Source organism: Suncus etruscus, chromosome 6 (assembly GCF_024139225.1).
Source record: "Suncus etruscus isolate mSunEtr1 chromosome 6, mSunEtr1.pri.cur, whole genome shotgun sequence".
Lineage (NCBI taxonomy): Eukaryota > Metazoa > Chordata > Mammalia > Eulipotyphla > Soricidae > Suncus > Suncus etruscus.
Genome location: NC_064853.1, coordinates 71,203,440 through 71,228,343, shown reverse-complemented (window position 1 = coordinate 71,228,343; position 24,904 = coordinate 71,203,440). Strand labels below are relative to the sequence as shown.

The 24,904-nt window shown below is 42.6% G+C and overlaps 1 protein-coding gene across 1 annotated transcript in view; it reads left to right on the top strand.

Annotated features, from left to right (window-relative positions):
* The window catches only part of RIN2 (Ras and Rab interactor 2), a 116,549-nt gene that overhangs the window by 68,446 nt on the left and 23,199 nt on the right, over positions 1 to 24,904 (top strand). The window contains exons 4-8 of the mRNA XM_049774329.1: positions 1,334 to 1,526; positions 5,872 to 5,983; positions 10,873 to 10,945; positions 17,107 to 17,198; positions 23,223 to 24,350. Coding sequence (XP_049630286.1) covers positions 1,334 to 1,526; positions 5,872 to 5,983; positions 10,873 to 10,945; positions 17,107 to 17,198; positions 23,223 to 24,350 — 1,598 coding nt within the window. The remainder of the gene's footprint in view (positions 1 to 1,333; positions 1,527 to 5,871; positions 5,984 to 10,872; positions 10,946 to 17,106; positions 17,199 to 23,222; positions 24,351 to 24,904) is intronic.

The following is a 24,904-nucleotide window of genomic DNA, read 5'->3' as shown; positions in this document are numbered from 1 at the left end:
TACTGATCCTTTCCACCACCAAGGTGCTCAAGATCTTCCACCCAACACTGTCTTTAAGTCACTTCTAGTCTACCACTTCTTCCCCTGACTATTCCCTCACTGCTATAATCTCAGTTTTGTAATCACAGGTCAAGGGTTTGCTATCATTAGATAGATAGTCCCTTGTTTTATTCTGTATATATCACAGATCAGTGAGATCATCTACAATTTGTCCCTCTTCCTCTGACATGTTTTGTTAACATCATGGCTTCTATTTCCATCCAAGATTTTTTTCCATAGAGCTGCATAGTATTTGATGTGTACATATGCCACAAACTCTTTATCCATTCATATGTCCTTGGACATTGGATTGTTTTTATAGCCTTGCTATTATGCTTAGCACTGCAATGAACATAAGTATGCATGTATCTTTTTGAATTAATGTTTATGTACTGTTGGGCTAGATGCCAAGAACAATTCCAAAATTCTAAGTATATAATCACTGATGTTCATTACACTCTCCATATAGTCATTGCCACTACTGGCAGAATATTTTCATTATTTTCTAATGAAACTCTGTACATATTAGGAATAACCATCGATCCTGCCCGCTTCCCAGTTCAGTCATCAATCCCTAAGCTCTTTCTGTCTGGTCTCATAGTTCATATATTCCACTTACCATAAAGAGTGTTTATACAGTGTTTATCTTCTAATGTCTGTCTTTTTATGAGCTTCATATCATCCAGGTTTATTAAAGCATGTCAATACTTTATTCATGAAAAGGAAGACTGACTATTATGACTAAATAAAATTCTTTTTTTTGTCTGAATAAAATTCTATTGTATAAATATGCCACATTTTTTATTTTCTCATAGATGATTTATTGGGAATGTGAACTGTTTTCTCCTTATAGATATGAAAAATGAACTCATGAAGTATAACACCATTGTTCTATAATAAGGAATTATCATATCAGTAAAAATGTATTATTTATTTTAGCACACATCAAGACACGAAACAAGTCTTATGTCTTGATGTGTGGTAAGGAAAGAAAATCAATTTATTTTGGTACTGATGATCCATGATTTTATGTGGAAAGTTAGATGAGAATTAGAAATTGGGTCTCTTGAGTAGTATTGGATACTCTGGTTAATAGACATGATCTGGGGTAAAATAGAACCTATTGTCTGGCCTCAGAAACTTTTCAGTCTGGTGAAAGATAGATGTGGTGAAGATCACAGATGGAGTGATGTGCTGTGCAATTATATAAGCATTTCTTATGAGATTGGAGAATGGTTTTCTTCATAGAAAAACTGTGCCTGCCATTTGACCCTTCCCATTCTCTGCCTCCTAGCATGGTGAGACACAAGGATGATGGTTGTTCTGAGGAAAAGGATGTGAAAATTTGTCCTCGGGACTCTGGTTATGACAGCCTCTCCAACAGGCTCAGCATTTTGGACCGACTTCTCCACACTCACCCCATCTGGCTACAGCTGAGCCTGAGTGCTGAGGAGGCAGCACAAGTTCTACAGTCCCAGCCTCCAGGGGTAAGACTCAGAACACAGATAAACAGGTTGAATCAGGTAGGCTGCTGCTTCCTTTAAAAGATGTGGACTTCTAACAAATTCTCCCCAGCTGAGAGGGATCACAGATCATGGTTCCTGGATGGATCATGGATCATTGGATCCATTGGATCCATTGGATCATTGGATGGATCATTGCAATCCTGTGGGTTGCAATGTGGTGAAATCTTGGAAGTGATGGAGACAGATCTCATAAACAGCTTTTCAGGATATTTCTGTCATCACCTGCTTATTTGTCATGGAGGGGGAAGGGGATGGTGTTCTGGACTCATGATAACAGACAGGGCAGGGGCCAGAAAGATAGTAAAGTGGGTAGAGTGTTTACCTTGCACATGGCTGACCCTCCTTCAACCCCCTGGCATCTCACATGATTCTCCAAGCTTATAGAAGTTATCCTTGAGCACAGAGCCAGGAGTATCCCTGAGCATTTCTGGTTGTGGTCCCAAAACTTTAAAAGAAAAAAAGATAATAGGACATCTAGGAGATGAGGAAGTGCCAATGGGCAGAGACTTTAGTTTCATTCCTTACTATCAAACATTGGGAATCTTTGATTGTCCCTGCTGTTTCATGATTCACTCTGAGCCTTAGAAATTTTCCAGGACCCAGCATTCAACCTGGGCCCCGTCCTTCAAAATTAATCATATAATTCTTGTTCTCTTTCTTTCTTTCTTTGGGAGGAGCACACCCGATTGCACTCAGGGATTACTTCTGTTTCTGTCTCAGAAATTACTCCTGGCATGGGGTTGTTACAAGTGATATTATACAAGTTAATGCCCTGCGTTTTGCCAATCCAAGTTCAATTCCCAGCATCCCATTTGGTCTCCTGAGCACCACCATAAGTGATTTATGAGTACAAAGCTAGGAGTAACCCCTGAGCACTGCTGGGTATGACCCAAAATCTCTTCCTCCAAAAAAAAAAGAAATTACTTCTGGCAGGAGTATGAGGGACCATATGGGATGCTGAGGATCAAACCCAGGTCAGCTTTGTGCAAAGCAAATTCCTTACCCAGAGCTATAGTTCCGGTTATATAATTGTTAGCACTGACTGGTGATGTCTTCATTTTCTGTGACTTTGTGCAAGGTTCAGGTCTCAAAATCCTGTTTCTTTGTCAGTTAACTACCCCAAAGCAATCTCATTCTCATGGAGATCATTCCACTTTATACAAGTTCCTCAAAAAATGTTATTCAGTCTGTAGCAGCCACTTACCCCCAGCTAGCTGTTTAAATTAAGTAAGTTATTAGAACAAAATGGTTTTTTTTGCGTTTTGTTTTTTCAGATCCGACAGCACTCAGTGGTTACTCCTGGCTCTGTGCTCAGAAATCACTCCTGGCAGACCCGGGGGATATGGGATGCTGGGATTTGAACCACCATCAGTCCTGGGTCAGCCACTTGCAAGGCAAACGCCCTACCACTGTGCTATCTCTCCAGCCCAAAATGCATTTTTTAATTTGGTTTCTTATTTGCACTAGTCACAAGTCAGTTGAGGGTTACCTCAACAATTGGATGGCACAGGATATAGAATATTTTCATTATTGAGAACTCTAGAATATAACTTGTACTTCATAAACATGGGTCAGCCATGTGCATGGGGATATAGCTCAAAAGTAGAAGATTTGGAGGGGACCAGAGCAATATCACAGCAAGTATTGCCTTGCATGTGACTGACCCAGTTTTGATTGCTGGCATTCCATCTGGTCTTTTTTTTTTGGGGGGGGGGGGGGTTGGGGTTTTGGGTCACACCCGGCAGTGCTCAGGGGTTACTTCTGGCTCCATGCTCAGAAATCTCTCCTGGCAGGCTCAGGGAACCATATGGGATGCCAGGATTCGAACTACCGACCTTCTGCATGAAAGGCAAACACCTTACTTCCATGCTATCTCTCCGGCCCCCCATATGGTCTCTTAAACACACCAGGAATAATTTTTTTGAGTGTAAAACCAGGATTAACTCATGAGTAACACTAGGTGTGGCCCAAAAACAAAATCAAAAACAAACAAACATACAAACAAAATAAAGTAGAGGAGCTGCATTGCTTGTATAAAACCCTGGATTTGATCCAAGGAAAAGCATAAGAGAAAAGAAGATAAGTAGGGGCTAGATAGTACAGTGATAAAGTACTTACTATGCAGGCTACTGGCCCTGATTAAATCTTCAGCACACCATAGTGGGTCCGCTGAGACCCACCAGGAATGAGCCCTGAGCACAGAGTCAGGAGAAACCCCTGAGCGCCTCCACCATCCCCACCTAAAACAATGAAACAGAATAAATAAGTCATGGATATAATATGACTTAAAATAATATTCAATAAGGGATAAACCTGAGAAATAGATGAAGGAGCAAGGAAAAATTCCACCAGTAGCTGACAGATTAATTTTGTAACAATTGGGCCTCAAAACAAACATTTCTTATCAGCCAGAGCTTAACTGTTATCACATTTTGACTTATGAGTGAGTCTTTGTTTCTCATATGACAGAAATAAACTGGACTAGGGCCTCTGTTGGAACACGCTCAGAGAGACTAGGCAAAGTGTTCGATCATCTCTGGAGAATTTCTTGGCCAGCCTGCTGAGTGTTGCCTCTGTTTTTTGTCTCTATGATGAGAACCTTATTCTGTGAAACCCAACTTTTTGTAGTTTTGATTGTCTGCTCCTGCATGCCTACAGAGAATTTCAAAGCAGGAAGTTGTATGTGTCTAGACAGTTCTCTCCTGGACTGGCCTTGCTCCTGCCATCCAGCATGTCCCTTCCTGCTGAGACCTTCTGGGGAGTTAGTCAGGAGCAATGTTTTTCCCACCTGCCTGATCCCTGGACAGGATCTGCCTGACATGATGGAGCAGGCTGAAGGCAGCATGACATCAGGAACAATTTGGATTAGGAATGTTAACAGGAGAAGTGACAGTGTTAGAAGAACATCTCTGAACTGAACAGGTATAAAGAGAGGACCTTGCAAAGACAGTCTCTGGTAGCATGGGTCCATGAGGTCAGCAAACTTTCAATGGAGGCCTTGAGTGTCACTGTTTTGGGTTTGGTAAATGAGTCTCCTTTAGTATCAGGATACCCCGAGACACTGATGATATAATAGTTCACTAGACAAGTTCACTAGCTGCCTCCCCAAGGGTGCTGGGAAAAAGAGAACTCAGAGGTTTTCCTTCTTGTCTTACTCCTTCCCAAGCACCCAGTTACTGTGATTCTTGAACATCCAAATAATAACTAATGATTGGAAACAGAAAAAAAAAATTAATGGAAAAACTAAAGACAAATAGAGAAGTGGAGAACAAAATATCCAAATGCAAGGGAAGAAGAAGAAATAGTATGGGACAGGATCCTTGGAGGAGGGTCATGGTCCAGGAGAGGAAACCAGACTAGAGCCATTCTGCAGTGCACACAGAGAGTACTGTTTGATTTGTAATTATATAATTGGCATCCCCTGACACAGTGGCAAAGATCATAGTGGCATCCTGTAATTCTGAGATCCTGAGAGTGGGCTAGTTTAATAGTCAGGTTTCAACACAGAATTACAATCTGGAGGGACTGTCAAAAAGTGAAGTGAGATGCGAGTAAATGGACTGAAAGTGTAAGGAGCAGTGCACCTCAAAACACATCCACCTGTCTTCTGAAGGAGGCAGCTATTTTCCAGCACCAACAGATTGTTATCAGACCTGATCTTGCCCAATCATGTCACTTTTTCAACAGAAGCAGGACATTTTGTCAGAATGATAAAAATAAATATTTTTTTTTAAATCTGGCTTTTCGCTAGTAATAGCAAATTCTAATTTCTATCTCAGTTCATCCATGAGCCAGGTTAGCCAATGATTTGCTATACAGTCTACTGTGGTTTAGCGACATCACCTCTAGAACTAGTTTACCTCAATCTTAAATTTTTTATTTTTATGTTTAAAAAGTGAAAATGCTCACATACACTAAAAATGTTCTTCCCCTTGTGGAAAAAGTTCTTTCAAAGTAAAATCACTACCACTTTTTCAAGGGGACTGGAGACCGCATATAGGGAGTAGGGCATTTGCTTTGTATGCAGCTGACCCAGAGTTCGATTCCCAGCACCATATATGGTCCCCTGAGCCCAACAGGTATGGTCAAAAACTAAAACCAACTATCATTTTGAAGCCAGTTTTAGAAAGTATTCTGTGGTGTGCTAGAATACTTGGTGTTCTTATTCTCCAGCTCCCACCTGGAATCTTGCAGTTCAGCTGTAAAGAATATTCTACTTTTGTAGATTGGATTGAACAGAAATCATTGGCCTGAGTTCCGACCCATTCAATATTTCCTAAATTTGTTTTTCTTTTCCCTTAACTAGATCTTCCTGGTTCATAAATCTACCAAAATGCCGAAGAAAGTTCTCTCTCTTCGCCTGCCTTGTGAATTTGGAAGTCCTTTCAAGGAATTTGCCATTAAAGAAAGCACATACAGTAAGTGGTCATTAGAGGGTTTTGAGACTCCTGAGCAAGTAGAAGTGAAAAGAACCTGGAGAAGGACCAAGTTTTGGCACTGCGCCTTTTTCCCTGAAAGGGCTACCTGACAGATCTTGCTTTCTCACCTGTGCATTGTGGAGATAGTGACCTCGGGAGCTAACAGTTTAATTAAACAGCCTCTATGTAATGTTCCCTTGGCAGATGGCAGGGCTTAATAATGGCAACTTCTCATTCCCTTCCCAGTTAAGTAGAGCACAGCTCCCAAGTTTGCTGATGACTAAGCTGGTAGGCAGACGACTGCTCAGCCTTTTAATGTTAAAACCCTGTGTCTGCACTTCTTTGTGGATAATTCTGGAGCACACCAGTTCCCTCCAGGCTATCATTCTTCAGTCTTCTATTAAATCCTCTAATCACAGAATCTAAGGTTTTAGAAAAAGTTAACTGCCTAAAGTTTTGAAGGGAGGGCAGTGCTCAGTAGAACTGGTTATTTTTCTGTGATTCAGTGCTTTCAGTAATGTGAAATCTCAGGAGGCCAAGTTTGGTTTTGAGTTTTTGTTTTGTTTCGTTTGGATTTTTTGCCACACTCGACAGTGCTCGGAGTTACTCCTGGCTCTGTGCTCAGAAATTGCTCCTGGCAGGCTCGGGGGACCATATTGGATGCTGGGAATTGAACCCAGATCCGTCCTGAGTTGGCTGTGTGCAAGGCAAACACCCTACTACTGTGCTATCTCTCCAGCCCAGGAGGCCAAGTTTTAAAGAAAAATGGTAACACTCATGGGCCAGGAGATGTCCAATGGTACACAGCCAACCCAGATTCAATTCCTTACATCGTATAAGGTCCCCTAAGCATGCCAGGTGTGCATCCTTTCCCCAAATGGTGACACTTAATTCTTTAGGCTGCCAGCCTTCAAGAAAGTTTTGAGAGGCCTGAGAGATAACACAGTGGTAGGGCATTTGCCTTGTATGTAGCCAAACCATGAGGGACCTGGTTCAATTCCTGGCATCCCATATGGTCCCCCAGGCTGCCAGATTTCTGAGTGCAGAAGCCAGGAGTGACCCCTGGGCGCTGTTGTGGCCCAACAACCAACCAATAAATAAATAAATAAATTTTAGGAGCCAGAGAGATAATATGGAGCTAAGGCATTTGCCTTGCACGCAGAAGGATGGTGGTTCGAATCCCGGCAACCCATATTGTCCTCCGAGCCTGCCAGGAGTGGTTTCTGAGCATAGAGCCAGGAGTACTCCTGAGCGATGCTGGGTGTGAGCCAAAAACCAAAACTAAATAACTAATAAATAAATAAATAAATAAATAAATAAAAGTTAAAAAAAAAAGAGAACGTTTTGGAAGCTGGATCTTCATCCCAAAGGGGGAAAATATCATTAAAATTACAAGTGAGTAAGGAAAGATAGTAAGACAAGTATATCTCATTGATAAATCTAGACCAGAACCTCACTTACTTCTCAGATTCAGCCTACTGGAGCCTCAGTTCCTGAAGAAAATGGATATAGTAAGGTCAATTTTAGAGCAAATAGATGAGTTTAACTCAGCACAGACTATAGTTGGGGGTTTTGGGGTGGGGGGGTTGTTGATTTTTTGTTTTTTGTTTTTTGAACCATACCCAGAGGTGCTCAGGGATTACTTCCTGGATCTGCACTTAGGAATCAATCCTAGCTGGCTCAGGGACTGTATGGGATGACAGATTCGAACCTGGGTCAGCTGCATGAAAGGCAAGCGCTCTACCTGCTGTGCTATCACTCTGGCCCTGAGCACAGTCTTGTTGGGCCAGATGACCTTCAACTGAGGCTTGAAGTGACATTTCTGACAGAGTTGACACCAGCCAACTTGAGATCAGCCTTGGGTTCAACGATGAACCTGGGTTCTAGGGCATTTTTCTACCAACTTATCCAAGGTCTTTGAGACCAAGGACACATTCCTATTTTCAAACACACTTGAACAGCTGTAAATTATACTAGCTTTTTTGCATTAAGAGGTAATAAAAATGTAAATTTACAAACCACTGCTTTAAAGATAATGAAATAAGTAAAAATGGGACAAAAGAGTAATTCTGAGTTACCTTATGCAAACCTGCTAGCCAAGAAGGGATTGAACTAACTTGGTTTTTAATCTTTTTTGGAGGGGTAGGGAAGCTATTTTCTGTGCTCAGGAGTCATTCCTGGCAGTGCTCAAGGAACTATATGGGATGCCAAGGATCAAACTTAGGTTGGCCACTGCAAGGCAAACACCTACCTGCTGTACCATCACTCTATCCCATGTTTGTCCATCTTTTTTAATACCCATCTGCATCTACTTAGCCTGGAAAGCACATCCTTTCTTCCAGTAAATACAGCTTCCTTTACAAAAACCTTCTTAGTGGACATGTTAGGTCTCATCTCCTGAAAGTGTTTCATCTATATAGTTGACAGGGCTAAAAAAGCTAGTTTGAAGAAGGCATTCAGAGCTTCCCCAGAACCTGGAGTCACCTATTAGTCCCTTCAGCATAGGTTAGGAGAAGAAAAGTTTAGGCTAGAAGGATACAGATGCTGGGTGTCTGGATGATATGGTTTGATATGGTGAAACCACAGTCTGTTTCTCTCCCTCTGGAGACATATACCACTTTCTCAGATAATGCCAAACCAAGTATAATAGGAAATTTTGGCAACAGTAACCATTGCTGCTGGTACAATCTGTCTACTATGATTCCAACAGTTGTGAGTTTTCAGTGGTATATCCTGTCCAATAGGGCAACCACCTGTGAATCACTGATGGTATATGCTGGCATCAACTTTAATAATAAACTCTACCTCCTATTTTATATACTTCCATACTGCTGTCACATAACTTATTTTAGTTTTTATTTTGTTGTTATTAAGAAGAGCCAGTCAGTTTTCATGGTTCTCAAGGCTACTCCTGGTTCTTTTCTCAGGAGTTTCTCCTGTCTGTATTCAAGGGACTATCCAAGATACTGGGGATAAAATCAGGATCAGCTTCATGCAAGGCACACAAACACTGTACCACTTGTACTGTCTTTCCAGTCTTTATTTCACCTTTTAACATTTATGTTCCCACTGGTATCTTTGTGAGAATCAAAAGAAGGACTGTTTTTGTTTGTTTTGGTTTGGGGCCATACCTGGCAGTGCTCAGAGGACCATGTGGGAAAGTGGAGATTGAATTTCAGGTCAGCTGCATGTAAGATATAAATACCCTACCCACTGTACTAGCTCTCTGGCTCCTGTAATTATTCATGTTACAGATGATAAAACAAAGGTTAAGAAGGTAAGCTACCTCGCATTGGCTCCCTCTTAAATTACCAATTGGTGGTCTATGATTTGTGGGGTGGGTGTGTGTGTGTGTGTGTGTGTGTGTGTGACAATGTGATGACATGCATAAAGCTGTGGATATGTTTTTCGGGTACTACACAAATTTTATGTAAGCAAAAAAATAAAAGTGAAACAAAATAAATGAGAATATGGAATTCACCCCCCAGTAAGTGATTATCAAGAAAATGATCTGATCGGGGCTGGTGAGGTGGCGCTAGAGGTAAGGTGTCTGCCTTGCAAGCGCTAGCCAAGGAAGGACCTCGGTTCAATCCCCCGGCGTCCCATATGGTCCCCCCAAGCCAGGGGCAATTTCTGAGCGCGTAGCCAGGAGTAACCCCTGAGCATCAAACGGGTGTGGCCCGAAAAACCAAAAAAAAAAAAGAAAATGATCTGATCAAGGAAATGTGGAACTATTCATAAGGCTGAGGATACCTGCTATACTTTTGGTATACCATGGGCCAGAATCTGTTCTAAGAAGTTTTTGAGTGTTTTGTTTTGTTTGGTGCCAAGGGTTGACTCCAGTCTCCTGAAGGCCAGGCAAATGCTCTACCATATCCCTGTCCCATTAGAGTATTTCTGGAACAGGTTCTAAAGAATATAGTACACATAAGGTAAGGTAAGGTGCTTGCCTTGCACTTGGCCAACCCAAGTTCAATTCCTGGCACCCTATTTGGTCCCCCAGCCCTGCCAGGAATAATCCATGAGCAGAAAACCAGGAATAAGTTCTGATAACTGCCAAGTGTGGAGAGAGAGATTATATGAGTATCTATAGTCAAAATACTCCCTGCTTCCCCATCGGGAATATGCATGAAACAGTACATCACCTTGGCAGATGATTTCTTCTCCATTGGTGAAGCCTGTGCATTGGAGAGGAATGGAAACTCTAGAATTTAGGAATTCTTTAAAATTTCTAAAAAGAAAAAAAAGTATAGAACTTGCCTGTTTGCCTTGCATGGTCCTATCCCTACACTCTCTATGGTCCCAAAGTAATTCCTAATTACAGAGCCAGGAGTAAGCCTTGAGTACCCTGGGTGTCACCTCACCTAAATTAAGCAAATAAATAAGAAAGAAATGGACAAGGATTCTTCACACTGAATTGAACCAAAAATTGATGCAGGGGAACAGTGTTCCTCCTTTATCCTTTGTGCTTCCCCTTCTCCCTCCTATCTTCTCCAGAAGAGGTTAGTTTTGGAAGAAAGGAGTGTGACTTGGTTTGTGGGAATCAATAATGATGAGCATTTCGTGTCTCGGCCTCTGTCCTGAAAAGGTGTCCTTTCTCACTCCACCCAGTTAGGTTTCTTAAACCCTTCCCAACTTTGTATTATAAAAAGAGTTGTGCAATTTTAGTCTGTGCTGGTCTGTTTCCCAAGGTCTGGAGTGTGTGCTTTGCGTGAGTCAGAAGCTGGACACCGAGGCCATCCACTATTTACTGGCCTCTTCCTGCCTCCCTCCATCCTCACACTGGTTCGGATAAGTAGCACTGTCAATTGCCACTTAGAGATAGTCCCAGTGAAAAGCACGACTGCCACTTGAGAACACTCAGCTGGTTTCCTAACTCTCTTTTTCAGCCTTTTCCCTGGAAGGTTCAGGAATCAGTTTTGCAGATTTATTTCGGCTCATTGCGTTCTACTGCATCAGCAGGTAAGACCTCTTTGTCTCTTCTGATTTGAAAAACCTGCTTGTGTGTGCAATATAATATATATACATATATATATATATATAAATATATATATATATATATATAATTGGAGCAGAGGAATTTGAGGGGTTCACCATCTGTTCTGTATGTTGGAAGAACCAAAACTCATTAGTGATTTTATTTGTACAGTAGATAAAATAGTCAGAGTCCCAAGCGATTAAGGGACCCTGGTAAGATTAAGATCAAAGACTAAGATTAAGGTTAAAGCTATTTAAGCCCCTCAAAGTATAAATCCTCACTCTGCCTTCATGTACCTGTATGCATTTATGTATACTCATTGCCATGACTTAAATCCAGAACATTGAAAAGTTCGAATTGGTATTTTTAGAAATCTCTCCATGAAAAGCAGTTTAATCTGCAATGGTGGCTTCCTTCAGCCAGCACAAAAAATTCCACCTGCCTACCCTTTGGGTCGGGTAGGTGGTCTCTTGCCTTTTTCATAACGAATGTGACCAATGCAATTTACACAGTCAAACCATAAATCCAAGTGTTACCAAGGATCTGGGAGGTGGAAGTTGTGGCTACTTCTTTTTTTTTTTTTTTTTTTTTCTTTGTCTGTTCTATTCTTTCTAGACCACTCAGTTTTTTCCACTCAGGCTGAAATACCTTCCCAGTGCTGATGTTGCTGCTCCTATGGCCACATCTAAATTCAGATTATTGCAAGTAATAGAACAAAGACACAGAAGCCTTTACTGAGACCATTTTTTTTTTCTATTTTATTTTAAAATCTCGACACCATGCTTCAAGTTATTTACAGTAGATATTCAGGCATATACTTTCCCTACCTCCAGTCCCAATACCCCTTCCCTTATTAATATTCCTCTACTACTTACAGACTCCAGACTCCCACACACCCTAACACATATTTTTTTAAGTTTAATTGTTGACATTTGGGTCTTATGCTTTTGATAGTGTTGGATCTACTTAGTTTCCAGCTATAGATACTTTGCCTTTGCCTTCATGCTTTAGTGGGGCCTTAAGTATCAGGACCACTTCTCACAGTCATCACAGTCATCTCCCTCAGGCAGTTTATTTGGGTTTAGGTTATGTTCTTTTAATTTAAGGATTTGGTTTGTTTCTCAAGATCAGAGTTAGATAGTAATCACTATATTGGTTTATCCCTCTGAGAGCCAAGCTTTAAGCTGTTGTTTCTGGATGTCACTTGGCCAACCAATACTATCCTAACAATGGCCTGAGTGAGGAAAGGTGTGTCCAAGGTAGGGGTTCGGAAATGCTAGAGGGATAGCACAGGGGCTTGAGCATTCGTGTTGCATGTGGCTGACCTGGTTCAATCCTCAGTACAGGAGAGAAGGAGTGAGAGAGAGAGAGAGAGACAGAGACAGAGACAGAGACAGAGAGAGACAGAGAGAGACGACAGAGAGAGAGAGATGCTGACCAGCAGGAATCTATGTCACTTAGGACTGGACTCAATTCCAGTGTCCACCCCTGGACACCTTCTTGGTCTCCTCTTAGAGGAAACCTGCTGCCTAGAAAGAGGAAGATGGTGTCAATGCTGTCCAGGATCCACAGTGATTAAGATGACCCCTTGGTTCAGTTCAGTTCTGGGAGTGAATTTCAACACTCCCCAGTAGGTTGGAGGTGAAGTTGGCTCATATATACTCTTCACAGTTTGCTTTTTAGATTGTGTGGTTGTTGTGAAATATCATATTTGGCCTCAGCTAACCAAAGATACCATCTCTTCCCCTCAGTCATCATAATAGGGTGGAATACTTGTGGTTCAAGGTTGTTTGATGATTAAAGGAGATGAAATACCTGAAAGTCTTTTGTAAACTACAAAACATGATAAGTATGACATGCTTATAGAATAATCCCAATTGTAAACATTTTGTGACTGAGACCTGATTCATTTCCCTATTTTCTTTTTTTCTTTCCAAAATGCAACGGCTTTGATGTTTTTGTTATTTCTTTTACACTAATGTCACTTGTTGCTCGCAATTTTTGTTTGGAATCAGTAGTTGTTGATATGACCCAGTCTTATCAAAGAGAGTTCTGAAATATCTAGGTTGGTTCAAATTTGAAATATGTGCAGACAGAGGATGTATTGACAGCTCTGGTGTTTACACTCATACAAAAAGCATGTGCAAGTTGACAGGGGAGAGAAATATGGATCAATTTTCATGTTTTGTCACATCAAGACAGCACATGTTTGGACCAGAGTGATAGCACAGCAGGTAGGGTGTTCGCCTTGCATGTAGCTGCCTAGATTTGATCCCCAGTATGGTCTATTGAGCCTACCAGGAATAATTTCTGAGTGCAGAACCAGGAGTAACCCTGAGTGCTGCCAGGTGTGACCCCAAAACAAAAATCAAAGAAAAGAAAGCAAATCTTTTTTTACCAATACCTCATAGCACTATCGATTTGGTATAAGCAGTGAAGTGTCAAGGACCACTTTTCCAACTTTAATGTGCTTGACAATATGCTGTTCTTGTGTTATGAGACAGTGAGACAGTCAGTGGGTCTTGAGTGGTACCCTAAATCCTATGGCTCAAAGTTTCCAGCTAGCGTTGATTATGCCAGTGCTCCAATGATACCTTGAGTATCAGTCAAAAGCTAGAGGGAATAATAATCATTATAGTTTTAGGGGAGGGGTTGTTTCTCTACTAGACACTGTCCTTGCTTTTTGTGCTTTGTTGTTTTGTTTTGGGGCCACATTCACCTGTGCTCAGGGCTTATTCCTGGCTATGCACTAAGGGAATCACTCCTAGTGGTCTTGGCGGACCATCTGGGATGCCAGAAATTGAACTCAGCTCAGCTACAGCTATGGACAAAGCAAACTCTCTGTCTACCCACAGTCCTATCCTCCAGCGCCCCCCTCTTTTTTTTTTTTTTTTACTTAAATGACATGGTTACAAGGTCATTCATAATATAGCTTTTTTTCTCGACAGGTAAAGTTGTTCATGCTTGAGTTACAGTCATATAATGTATAACCACATATATGTATAACATGCATATAATGTATGGCCATTACACAATTTCCTCAACCAATCAGTCCCATTTCTTTTTTGTTTGTTTGTTTGTTTGTTTTGTTGTTGTTGGTTTTTTTTTTTTGGTTTGTCTTGGGGCCACATCCAGTGGCGCTCAGGGATTAATCCTGGCTCTGCATTCACAACTCATTCCTGCCAGGCTCTGGGAATCATGTGGGATGCAGGGGATCAAACCCAGATTAGCAGCATGCAAGATGCTCTACTATCTACTACCTACTCTACTATCACTATGACCCCATATCCCATTGTTTTTAATCCTTATAACTACTCTTAAGAGAAAAGAATCATGAAGACACTGTTTAGAGGAGTAAAAGACTTGCTCACATTCATTAAATAGCAGATATAGGACTTGAAGCTAAGAATTGCCTTGATCACAATGCCCTTATTGTCCCCTTTCCTACATAACTCAAAAGACCTTAGGCTCTCCTTCCTATTTCATTACACATTGGCCCTTTGTTAGGTGCCAACATACTCTCTCTATCATCTTATGCACCTGATCTGTGGGAAGTGAATATAGAAGCTTCCTTTCAGGGCATCTGTGGGTTCCACATGAGTTAAAGTGTTTTTGATGCACAATTCATCAGTGGGCAGCAATAAAGTTGTCTCCTCTGTAGACACACAACACTGTGTCTAGAACTTGTTCTTTACTGAAATGTTTGTTCCTAAAATGATAGTTTTAATATCTGTTTTAAAAGATTTAAAATCAGGGCCCTTTTAGTAAGCTGATACAGGTGAACAGGAAGTGCTTTTTGAGTACATGTGTGCATAGACAATATAGATGCTAATTTAGACCCATAGCTGACACAGCGGGAAAGGACTCATGCCTAACATCTAATTTTCTAGTAGTTCAAAGCCTAACACCTGCCATTACCAAATGACAGGTGTGGTTTCCTATCACATATGTTATTAAGATAACCACAAACCTGACATGTGATGTTTAGACTATAAAGTACAACACTATGCCAGGTCAAGCCTAAAATATACATAGACTGGTTTTGTATATGTGGATTTCCTCCAAAATTAGTTCAAGAAAGTTTATGTCAATGAAGTTGGCAAAACCACAGAAAAAAGTATCTGCACATGATTCTTTATTTGAAAGTTCTGGTTCTTTTCATTTCCATTTAAGATTATAATTAGATGGCTGGAGCAATAGAACAGTGGGGAGGGCATTTACCTTGCACCCAACCACTTAGGTTTTATCCCTAGCATCCCATACTGTCCCCCATGCACTGCCCGTGTGATTCCTTTTTTTTTTTTTTTTTTTTGGGTTTTTGGGCCACACCTGACAGTGCTCAGGGGTTACTCCTGGCTGTCTGCTCAGAAATAGCTCCTGGCAGGCACGGGAGACCCCGTGTGATTCCTGAATGCAGAGCCAGAACTAAACCCTAAGCATTTTAGGGCTGCCTCCTACAAAAACATTATAACTAGAGTCACTTTTCCTAGGCCAGGGCTATTACATGTGCTATCTCTTCGCATTTTTCCCATTTTTACTTTACTTACATCTAGGATATGTGGCCCTTTCTCATCATTTCAAATTTTCCTGTTTATTATCTGTGTCTATTGAAACAAAGCTCTCTGTCTCTTTTGTTCTAGCACATGAAATAGTGTTTAACACATTAATATTTATTGGATATAAGTTAGTAGAGTTTTGTTGGTAATATAAATACTACCTTTGAAAAAAAATCACTCCTTTTTTGTTTTTGGGCCACACCCGGCAGTGCTCAAGGGTTACTCCTGGCTGTCTGCTCAGAAATAGCTCCTGGCAGGCACGGGGGACCATATGGGACACCGGGATTCGAACCAATCACCTTTGGTCCTGGATTGGCTGTTTGCAAGGCAAACGCCGCTGTGCTATCTTTCCGGGCCCAAAATCACTCCTTTTTAAATATAAACTTTTAATTTAACTTTTGGTTTTGAGGCTACCCCATAAGTACTCAGAGCTAAATTCTGACTGTATTCAGGGATCACTCCTGGTGGGACTCAGGAACATATGTGGAACTGCATATTAATTAAACCCAGATCAGGCTGCATGAAATGCAAGGCTAGCACTTCACCTGCTGCTCTGCAGCCCCCAAAGAACTACTTTTTGTTTAAGTGACCACTGTTATTAAATATGTATATGTATGTATGTATTATGTGTTCATTTTAAACACACACTTTCCTTGCCTGTATTGGGTTAGTCTTTGATCCTGAGGGAAATTTACTGTATTCAAAACCTAGTATTAATATGAGTTTACCATTGCCTTTTCTGAAGCAGAGGTGACTATCTTTGCCTACTGATGAGTAAGCCCTGCCAATGGCTGGACTCTGACTCAGTTCCCATCTGTTGAGAATGTTGCTGTGATATAGGTGTTCTCCAAAATTACCCATGATGCCAGCTGCTGCAGACCACTCTTACACTTGCCTTTCTACATAAACTGTGGTCCAAGAATGACAGCTGCAATCACATTGCCTGGGAGCTTGGCAGAAATGCAGAACTTCCCGCCCTATCTAGACCTCCAGAATCAGAGTATTCAGTGTGACAAGAGCTCTGGGGAATTCATAGGCACATTTCAGTTAGAGAATCACTACCTTAACACAAGAAGTTTTGTCTCCACACAAAGGACAATGTACTTGCTGGAAGAATGCACCAGTACAACCAACAGACATTTACTGAGAACCCATCCTGGAAGGCAGTGGTCTAATAAATCTCAATGTAGGATTATACAGTCTTGACCAGGGAGTTGGAGTCAACATTCAAAACATCTAGTAAATTGGCACATAAAATTTTTATATATGCTAGTTCAACCAATATAATATGTCATTGTGATATTAACTCCTACCCAGAAGAATTTGATCCTCACAGCAGATACCAAAATTATTTTGGTATTTTGCAGAATTATCTTTCATTCTTTCTGATAAATAAATCAGACAATCTGGGGGGCTTGTAATCCTAGAGTCCTGTCATGAGCAAAGATAAGTTCTTATTGGATGTGATGTGGTTAGTCTACTTAGGACATTGAAAATAGTTTAGACTAAAACAACTCTAGGATTAAAAGGAAAGCAAGCAATGGAAACAAGACATATAATTGGAAATATTTTCTCTTTTCTTACATCAGGGATGTTCTGCCATTTACCTTGAAGTTGCCTTATGCCATATCAGCAGCCAAGACTGAGGCTCAGCTTGAAGAACTGGCCCAGCTGGGACTAAGTAAGTGGGTGCCTTTTCCCAGCCTTCTACAAATGAGTCCATGAGCAGAATTAATGTTCACGCAATTAGGTAAAGCCAAAAATGATCCCATCTCTATTTCAGTACTCTATCACAATACCAGGTCCATTAGGCCCCTGAATCAGACTTTCTGAAACTTATTTTTCGTGTTAAACATTGAGTGAACTCTCCAAGTTCAGAGACTAATTACCTATAATTCACAATTCCCTAATTACTCTCATCAGTGAGTTTGGCTATAGAAAACTTCCTAAAATGGGGCCGGAGCAGTGGTGTAAGGGGTAAGGCGTCTGCCTTGCCCACGCTAGCCTACAGTGGACCAAGGTTCTATCCCCCGGCATCCCATATGGTCCCCCAAGCCAGGAGCAATTTATGAATGCATAGCCAGGAGTGACCCCTCAGCGTCACCTGTTGTGGCCCAAAAGCCAAAAAGGGAAAAAAAAAAAAAAAAAGAAAACTTCCTAAAGAAATATCACCTTCTATGATATCAACTCATTTTTATTTGTGGAGGGGCGACACACAGCTTAGGGGTTACTCCTGACTCTGCACTCAGAATTACTCTTAGTGGTGTTTGGGAGATCCTATGGGATGCTGGGAGTTAAATCTGGGCTGGCCATATAAAAGACAAACACCTATTACTAAATATTATCTCTCCGGCTACCATGTCAAATATTTCTGGGACATCTTACTAGATGCCTGAAGGGAAGCCAGCTCAGTATATCTCACATGCCTTGGTTTTGTGCTAGAGAAACACATGGTTATCTATGACATGTCTGTAGTGAATGGAATTTGACAGAGTAACCTCTGTCTTTCTTCCTCTGTAGTTGATTGTGGACCTGGTGTTCTGGTTCATAATCTTTATCCTACCATGCATCTTTGCTCTGGCTTTGCTTGCCCAACTGAACATTTTTTGTTTTGTTTTGCTTGGGGTTTTTATTTTGGTTTTTGGGTCACATCTGGTGATGCTCAGAAATTGCCCCTGGCTTGGGGGACCATATGGATAACTGGGGATCAAACGGAGGTCCATTCTAGGTTAGCACATGCAAGACAAATGCCCTAACGACTGCACCACCGCTCTGGCCCCTGGTTTGGGTTTTTTTTTTTTTTTTTTTTTTTTTTATTTAAACACCTTGATTACATACATGATTGTGTTTTGGTTTCAATCATATAAAGAACACCCTCCATCACCAGTGCAACATTCCCATCACCAATGTCCCAAGTCTCCCTCCTCCCCACCCGACCCCCGCCTGTACTCTAAACAGGCCCTCAATTTCCCTCATACATTCTCATTATTAGGACAGTTCAAAATGTAGTTATTTCTCTAACTAAACTCATCACTCTTTGTGGTGAGCTTCCTGAGGTGAGCTGGAACTTCCAGCTCTTTTCTCTTTTGTGTCTGAAAATTAGTATTGCAAGAATGTCTTTCATTTTTCTTAAAACCCATAGATGAGTGAGACCATTCTGTGTTTTTCTCTCTCTCTCTGACTTATGGTTTGGTTTTTTTTAGGCCACACCCAGTATACCAGGAATTACTCCTAGGGGTGCTTGGGAGATCTTATGGGGTGCTGGGGATCTGATGTGGGTCTGTAGTGTGCAAGGCAAGCTCCTTACCTACTGTACTATCACTGATCCCCACCCCTCCCAGTTGAACATTTGCTTCCCATTCTAGCCTCTTTTTTTTTTTTTGGTTTTTGGGCCACACCCAGTAACGCTCAGGAGTTGCTCCTGGCTATGTGCTCAGAAGTTGCTCCTGGCTTGGGGGACCATATGGGACACCGGGGGATCGAACCGCGGTCCGTCCAAGGCTAGCGCAGGCAAGGCAGGCACCTTACCTCCAGCGCCACCACCCGGCCCCTTTTTTTTCCTTTTTGGGTCATAGCCAGTGTTGCTCAGGGCTTACTCCTAGAAGTGCACAGGAGACCATATAGGATGCCATGTATTGAACCCCAGTCCAGTGCAAACAAGGCAAGCAGCCTACAACTCCAACCCATCTTTTTTTATTTGTTTTTTTTTTTGTGTGTGTGTGTGTTTTGGCCACATCCTGTGACACTCAGGGGTTACTCCTGGTTATGAGCTCAGAAGTCAGTCCTGGCTTGGAGGACCATATGGGATGCTGGTCTGCCCTAGGCTAGTTTGGGCAAGGCTCTACTGCTTGTGCCACTTCTCCGCCCCAACCCATCTCTTTTGATACCACTAAACCTACCACTGTTCTACTACCCAGATATTAAAAATAAACCCTAACATATAGCTCGGGCAGTTTCACTGCTTTGTCCCACTGCCCTGGAAACTCCATGTGGGTTTTTTTAGAGGAATAAAAATTCCTTCTAAATGTGAAGAAAAACTCAAGATCTTAGAGTCTTTGGTTTTAAATAGACTTGTAATCAGACCAAGGTATGTCAATACAAGTTTGGGATTCTGAAGTACAAATGTCAAAATTCCTGAAACACTGAAATCAGAATATATATATATATATATATTCTTTTTGGGGGGATGGGATAAACGAGAATAATTTCCCTCTTTTTTTTTTTTTTTTTTTGGTTTTTGGGTCACACCCACCAGTGCTCAGGGGTTCTCTGGCTCTACGCTCAGAAATTGCTCCTGGCAGGCTCAGGGGACCATATGGGATGCCAGATTTGAACCACTGCCCTCCTGCATGCAAGGCAAATGCCCTACCTCATTGTTATCTCTCCGGCCCTCCCCCTTATCCTTAAGAACTTGTTTTGGAATGGGTGCGCTCAGGGGTTACTCCTGGCTCTATGCTCAGAAATAACTCCTGGCAGGCTCGGGGGACCATATGGAATGCCAGGATTCGAACCACCATCCTTCTGCATGAAAGGCAAATGCCTCAACTCCATGCTATCTCTCCGGCCCCTATGTAGGATTCTTGGGTAGTCAGGATAATGCTTTATCCTGCAAAGATCAAGACAGAACTCACTTCTAGCAACCACTAATCAGTAAATGAGGCCTAATTAATATATCCCACTTGTAATGAGTAAATATTTATTTGTTCATTTGACAAATACTACCAGAGGATTGGCACTAGGCAGCCCATCAAAAGTCCAAAACTAAATTACTGCCCATCTCTCTTCCCCTTCCACCAAAGATTAAGTCTATGGAAGAAACACATACATGTGAACCAAATGTTCTATACTTTACAAAGCCTTATAATTGTGGCAATAGAAATCTATAGACTGGAAGTATAGGACAGGAGGTAAGACATTTACCTCACATGTCAGCATATCATCTACCTAGTTCTGTTGTCATTATTATAAAAGATCCCTGCACACTGCCAGGAATCACTCCAAAGCACAGAGCTAGGAATAACTTCTGAGCACCGCTGAGTGTAGCTCAAATTCCCTAGTCCTCCAAAAAGAGAAAAAGAGAGGAGTCTAAGGAAAATCCAAAGGCAATGGAACTGTTTTCACTGAGATCTATAATAACCAATAAAAATTATATATCTTCTCCCCATTTTTTGATGAACTTAGATGTTTTTCCTTATTAAGTTCTGTCAAAAATTTGGGAGAAGAAATGAACAGATATTTTCTCAAAGGAGAAATACAGATGGCCTGGGGCTGGAGCAATAACACAACAGCAGGGCATTTGCCTTGTACTCGGCCAATACAGGAGGGACACCAGTTTGATTCCCAGCATCCCATATGGTCCCCCAAGCCTGCCAGGAGCGATTTCTGGGTGCAGAGCCAGGGGTATCCCCTGAGTGCTACCAGGTATGACCCAAAAACCAAAAACCAAAAAAAAAACCAGATGGCCAAAGGCACATGAAAAATGCTCTATATCACTAATAATCAGGGAGATGCAAATCAAAAGAGCAATGATATATCATCTTATATCACAGAAACTGGTGCACATCAAAAAGAACAAGAACAACCAGTGCTGGCGTAGATGTGGGGAGAAAGGAACTCGTTTACTGCTGGTGGAAATGCTGTCTAGTTCAACCTTTATAGAGAACAATATGGAGAGTCCTTTAAAAAAAAGGACATTGAGCACCATTATGATCCAACAATAGGGATACACCCTAGGACCACAAAAACACAATACAATAATGCCCAGTACACTCCTATGTTCATAGAAGCACTATTTACAATAGCCAAAATCTGGAAATAAACCAGAAATCCATCAACATATGAATGTCTAAAAAAAACTGTGGTACATCTCCACAATGGAATGCTATGCAGCTGTTAGAAAAAAAATGAAGTCACGATATTTGCCTATACATGGATGGATATATTGGGTGAAATAAGTCAGAGGGAGAGAAATAAAAATACACACACACACACACACACACACACACACACACACACACACACACAAAGAAGAGAGTACAGCAGGTAAGGTACTTGCCTTTCATGCTGTGTACCCCAATTTAGCCCAATGCATATGCTATCCCAAACACTGATAGGAGTGATCTCTGAGCGAACAGTCAGAAATAAACCCTGAGCATAGTTGGGTATGGCCTCTCCTCCTCCAAATTAATGCCATTAATTAAAATCTAAGAGCTATTCCTTTGGCATAGTAAGTGGCCTTCTAGTCCTCAGAAGTCAGAGGATTATCGTATTGGACAGCCTAGAGCCAAGGCTAAGAGAAAGAAGGGCAGGGCCCAGCTGAGGACAGGCCAGTTGACCAAACAGACAAGGCCAGGCCAGCACTCCCAGTGTAAACCTCTCCCTAGTCAACACTAACAGCCATTTCAGCCCTTTGGGGAAAAGCACACTTTCAACTGAGTGAGAGAAAGAGCAGCCTATTTCAAGTGGAAAAGGTGGCAGACACTTGTCATTCCACTGCTTCCCTCGCCTTGTATGTAAAAAACAAGACACATCTGTAAAAGTTTCATCTTGATGAAAAGATAACACATCTGTACAAGTACACAGGGAATGTGGATGCAGGGAACATCAGGGCTGTAGAGAGGACGTAGTGTTTGGGACGACTGGACTGCAAATCACTCATAAATGACTTATTTCACACTTAACATTTGCTTAAGTTTGTTGGGCCTCCCCCACCCCTTTTTCTTTTCTTTTCTTTTTCTTTTTTTTTTTTTTTTTGCTGATGAGACCCATGACTTTCCTCCCTTTGGGTTTTCATGCTGAATATGTAAAACTTCTATTGTGCAATATCCTCTCCCTACACTCCCCTCCTCCCCCAGGACCAGCTGTGGGTCCTGCCTATTAAAGAGGAACTACAGGTTGGAGCCAGAGCTATAGAAGAGCTGGTAAGGCATTTGCCTTGCACAAAGCCAACCTGAGCTTGATCCCTCGCATTTCAAGCTGCCTTAACTGATTCCTGAGTGTAGAGCCAGGAATAAGCCCTGAGCACCTCTAGGTATGCATCTCCACATCAAAACAAATAAATGGATATTTAAAAATAAAACCAGTAGCCAGAATGCTAGCATGTTGGATAGGGCATGTGCCTTGCGCCCAACTTGGGTTCTGTCTTGGAATCCCATGTGGTTCCCCGAATCTGCCAGGAGTAATTCCTGAGTGCAGAGCCAGGATTAAACCCTGAGCACCACCGGGTTTGCCACCCCCCATTTAAAACACACACACACACACACACACACACACACACACACACAAATTTAAAAACAAACAAACAAAAGGGAATTTTAGGGTCCTTGGTGGGGCACCTACTAGAGAAATTGCTTTAGGGGCATTGCTGTAGCAGGATGGGAATGCCTTTTCCAGCTAAATCCTGTGGTGATACTGTCAAGGTTTTTTTTCTTCCCCTTTGAAAAGGCTGGGCTGGAATTATCTGTCAGCTTAGTCATTTCCCAAGAGCTTTGAAGGTGAAAAATCCCTGGAGTCTGGCAGCATTTTGACCCTTTACACTAAGGGAATGCAGTTAGAGCAATTAAAAAAAAGTTTAAAAAGAAAAAAAAAAAAACCAGTGCAGCGCCTCCCTGTTCAGAGATGTGTATTGTCATGCTTTTAAATGTGTGCAGGAATGACCCGAGTGTACTGTATTTACATTCTTGTGTTCACTGATAATGACTTTCAGATTTTTGGAGCTCTCCAGCTGACAACAAACCCCCCAACCCTCCACCTCCCCATAGGCCTCTCTCCTCAGACGGTGCTTGTCCTGGCCCGCGTCAGCTCTGCCTTATAAATGGAGTGCATTCTCTAAAAACCAGGACGCCTTCGGAGCTGGAGTGCAGCCAGACCAACGGAGCCCTGTGTTTTATTAATCCACTTTTCTTGAAAGTGCACAGCCAGGACCTCAGTGCCGGCACCAGGACTCCCCATGCGAATGGCACCGAGTGGCCTCGGTCCCCCCCACCCAGGCCCCCGCCACCCGCTATTAATAGTCTGCACACAAGCCCTCAGCTGTCCAGGACTGCAGCCCCAGCGAGCATGCCAGAAACAGTCCACCAGAACAAACATGGGAACGTAGACGGGCTTGGAAGCAAACCAACCCCCATCCCTCCACCCAGGCTGAAGAAGCAGGCGTCTTTTCGAGAAGCGGAAGGCAGTGCAAAGACCTTGACTGGGGCCCGGCCTCAGCCCAGCCCTGAGCCGGACTTGGAGCCGGAGCCGGGCACAGCTGGCAGCCCAGGTGGTGCCCCGCCTGCGGAGGCTGCAGGGCATTGCACCAGGGCCCCGCCTGCCGCCTCTGAATCACGCTCCCTGTGGCATGGAGGCAGACAGAGGCTGAGCGACATGAGCATTTCCACTTCCTCCTCCGACTCCCTGGAGCTGGACCGCAGCATGCCCTTGTTTGGATCCGAGGGGGACAGCAACAGCAGCCTGGAGGACGACGAAGGCGAGAGTGACCAGGAGACCATGGCCCCCCCTATCAAGTCCAAGAAGAAGAGGAACAGCTCCTTTGTTCTGCCCAAGCTCGTCAAGTCTCAGCTCCGCAAGATGAGTGGCGTGTTCAGCTCTTTCCTGACCCCCGAGAAGCGCATGGTCCGCAGGATCGCCGAACTGTCCCGGGACAAGTGCACCTATTTTGGCTGCCTGGTGCAAGACTATGTGAGCTTTCTGCAGGAGAACAAGGAGTGCCACGTCTCCAGCACGGATCTGCTGCAGACCATCCGGCAGTTCATGACCCAGGTGAAGAACTATTTGGCTCAGAGCTCAGAGCTGGATCCCCCCATCGAGTCCCTCATCCCTGAGGACCAAATCGGTAAGTGCCACCTTTACCTCTGCCTCACTTTTTAGTGGAATAAATGACCAGGACCTGATTGGGCTGGGTTCTTCCTGGGTCTCTTCTTTGGGATGCTGTTTTCTCCAGAGATCACAAGTAGCCAGAATCCCACCCCGTCTCCTAGCCTGAGTGGGAAACAGGTCTTCTTCTTAAAAGAGACCCAGAAGGGGACTCTAGACCAGGCTGGGATGTCTTGGGAGAGTCGCCGATTCTGAACTGCAGAATGACCCTTCACAGGGACTGAGCAATCTTTGTTTTTGTGCCCTGCGTGTGTGACCTCTCTAAGGAGTGTTTACATAAAGTGGCTCTTCTGTATTTGTGCTCTCTCTAGAGAAGCAGTGGGTATTGTTGGGCTGACAAAGTCAAGTTTCTTTCTACCCAGGTACATTGTGTAGTCACTTTTATAGCCTGGACATAGTGGATACATCTGTGTGGCGAGCCCAAAATGACTTGCCTCCAGCAATCTGCTGGGGACCCCTATCCTCTGGCCCCACATCTCAAGGAATCTCCCCACCCCCACTGTTTCCAATCTT